This window comes from Nansenia antarctica (genome assembly GCF_963989245.1).
Source record: "Nansenia antarctica genome assembly, chromosome: 17".
Lineage (NCBI taxonomy): Eukaryota > Metazoa > Chordata > Actinopteri > Argentiniformes > Microstomatidae > Nansenia > Nansenia antarctica.
Window position 1 is genome coordinate 15,403,839 of NC_137687.1, and position 2,741 is coordinate 15,406,579.

The 2,741-nt window shown below is 44.5% G+C and overlaps 1 protein-coding gene across 1 annotated transcript in view; it reads right to left on the minus strand.

Annotated features, from left to right (window-relative positions):
* tfdp2 (transcription factor Dp-2) overlaps positions 1-2,436 on the minus strand; it is a gene marked incomplete at both ends in the record, with an annotated part of 15,522 nt that extends 13,086 nt beyond the window's left edge. Inside the window, 3 exons of the mRNA XM_080547326.1 lie at positions 1-20; positions 125-286; positions 2,433-2,436. The exon at positions 1-20 is cut by the window's left edge and continues 136 nt beyond it. Of these exons, the coding sequence (XP_080403452.1) occupies positions 1-20; positions 125-286; positions 2,433-2,436 (186 nt within the window). The remainder of the gene's footprint in view (positions 21-124; positions 287-2,432) is intronic.
* Between the last annotated feature and the right edge of the window lie 305 nt (positions 2,437-2,741).

Sequence of the window (2,741 nt, forward strand, 5' to 3'; positions counted from 1 at the left end):
GGGGAGGTTGGGGAGGTTACCTTTGGGGAGGTTAGGGGAGGTTACCTTTGGGGAGGTTAGGGGAGGTTACCTTTGGGGAGGTTACCTTTATGGAGGTTACCTTTGGGGAGGTTAGGGAGGTTACCTTTGGGGAGGTTACCTTTAGGGAGGTTACCTTTGGGGAGGTTAGGGAGGTTACCTTTGGGGAGGTTAGGGAGGTTTCCTTTGGGGAGGTTACCTTTAGGGAGGTTACCTTTGGGGAGGTTACCTTTAGGGAGGTTACCTTTGGGGAGGTTAGGGAGGTTACCTTTGGGGAGGTTAGGGAGGTTACCTTTAGGGAGGTTACCTTAGGGGAGGTTAGGGAGGTTACCTTTAGGGAGGTTACCTTTGGGGAGGTTAGGGAGGTTACCTTTGGGGAGGTTAGGGAGGTTACCTTTAGGGAGGTTAGGCAGGTTACCTTTGGGGAGGTTACTTTTGGGGAGGTTACCTTTGGGGAGGTTACCTTTGGGGAGGTGACCCCTGTGAGTAATAAAAAAATATATATCTTTGCACTCGATCGGACCCTCCTTTCATGACTTTTCCTAGATATGTGCGTTCTACCACCCAGTATCCTTACATTTTCAAAATCACATCAGGATAAGATAGTATAAAGCTGTTTTGACCCCCAGGGCGGCTCTACTAGTAGGTAAAATAGGCACGGCTGTTGTAGTGTTAAAGGCCTTCTGAGCGTGTGAGCGCCGGCCTTTGTCCACGTGTTGAGGACCCCAGGAAGCCCTCCGAGTGGACAGCTGGTGAGCCTAGCTGGGTCGGACAGGGATGCTGCACTCAGTACACTCAGAGAAGAGGCCGGTGCCGCCCACATCTCAGCCCACAATAGCCCCCTGTGGCCCCCTGGGGCCCCCTGGCAGCACTCCACATAAAGAGCTTTTGTCCAACATGGAAGAGCTTATACATACAGGAACCAGAGACGGTTCAAATGAGCTGAAGGGAGCTCCTCTCACTCTCATTCTGTACTCTCTCTCTGATGAGAATGAAAAATAAGAGGGCACCTAAAGCAAGGTAGTCAATATCCCAAAGGAATGACAGACCTGCCGTTGTCCTGCCTGGGGGAAGCTGGTGGTCCTCTGTGGCTCAGTAGGTAGAGCATGATGGGAAATGGACTGCACTTATATAGCGCCTTTTTTGCTGCTCCAAAGCGCTTTACAACGGCCTCTCGTTCACCCATTCACACACATTCACACACCAATGGCGGAAAGCTGCCATGCAAGGCGCCGGCCCGCTCACTGGGAGCAATTTTGGGGTTCAGTGTCTTGCCCAAGGACACTTCAACATGTAGCCAGCCGGGGCTCGAACCGCTGATCTGCCAACCTTGTGATCATTAGACGGCGACTCAGCCATCAGCCGCCCCGTTAGAGGTAGAGCATGATGCTGAAACGCTACGGTTGTGGGATCATTGTCCAGCTGGGACAAAAAACACATGTGACACACTCTGATCATTTGGTTCTCATGGGATCTGATGTAATGATCGGACTTTTCTTTCGAAAAATCTGAATACATTTCAGCGTTTCAACACATCGCTAGTCAACTAACACAGCTTGTTTTGTGAGCCTGCTAACAATGTAAAGTAGTGTTATAGTTAACTAGGTAGCAGTGGGGATTACTCACCCAATCCATTTTGTTGCATCATTTTGGCTTGACTAGCGAGTTTGTGTTGTGATTCTCAACAACGTTGAAACGTAGTTCCATGTTTCAAATGAAAAGTCTGAACATTTTGATCGGTTGCCGACATGCGGACCAAAATCAGACTGTGTCACATATGCAATCACTGTACTGTAATTTCCAATCAAACACATTTAGCCTATATTTACAGAAAATGTATAGCGCTTGGATTATGGATCATAAAACTCATAACTGCTGCAGGTATAAGAAGTAAAAAGATAAATGTTTAATAAGATAATAGTTAATGGATAAAAGGCATAGATAGAGTGTTAGTGTTTAAACCTAACTGCTCCAGAGGTTTTTAGATTTAAATATGTTAAGGGTTTGAAACAGGGTTCAATTCATGTAAGCATCACCTAGGCTATCAAACTGCATCAGGGACAAAAGGTGATGACAAGGACCAATGCCTTACCAAAAGAGCATTATTGATAGGTTTATTTGTTTATTTATTGGAACGATCCCCATTAGCTATACCCATAGGCATGAGCTACTTTTAGTGGGGTCCACATTTAAAACATACATTACAAATAACGTTTACATATAAAACATACTTAAATTACAAATATCAAACATTAAAATATATCTTACATTATACAGTTTTACATTTGGCATAATATAAAACACTTAAATATCTAGTTAAATAGAACAAATTACAACCATGTTAGAGAGGGACTACACATTTCCATCTACGGTGCGTCACCACCTAGTGTCACTGTACAGCAAGTTTGCTGTACCCATGTGTTTCCTTGTCTACTTTTTGAACATAGGTGATATATGCATATGTATGCTTTTTGATAGGTGGTTCTTCTGATATAGCCAGAGTGCTATATAATAATTCCTACAAAATAGCCTACAAATATCCTACAAAGTAGCCTACAATAGGGTTATGCCTTCAGGCTTGAAGCCCTAAATATAGCTGCAAGCAGCAATGTACACCTCATCATCAAGGTTATCAAATTGCATTAGGGTCAAAAGGCTTAAGATCAATAAGCTAGGCAACATAGACAGCTGGTTTTGGTCAGGGTATTCGGTAAGGAAGGGGA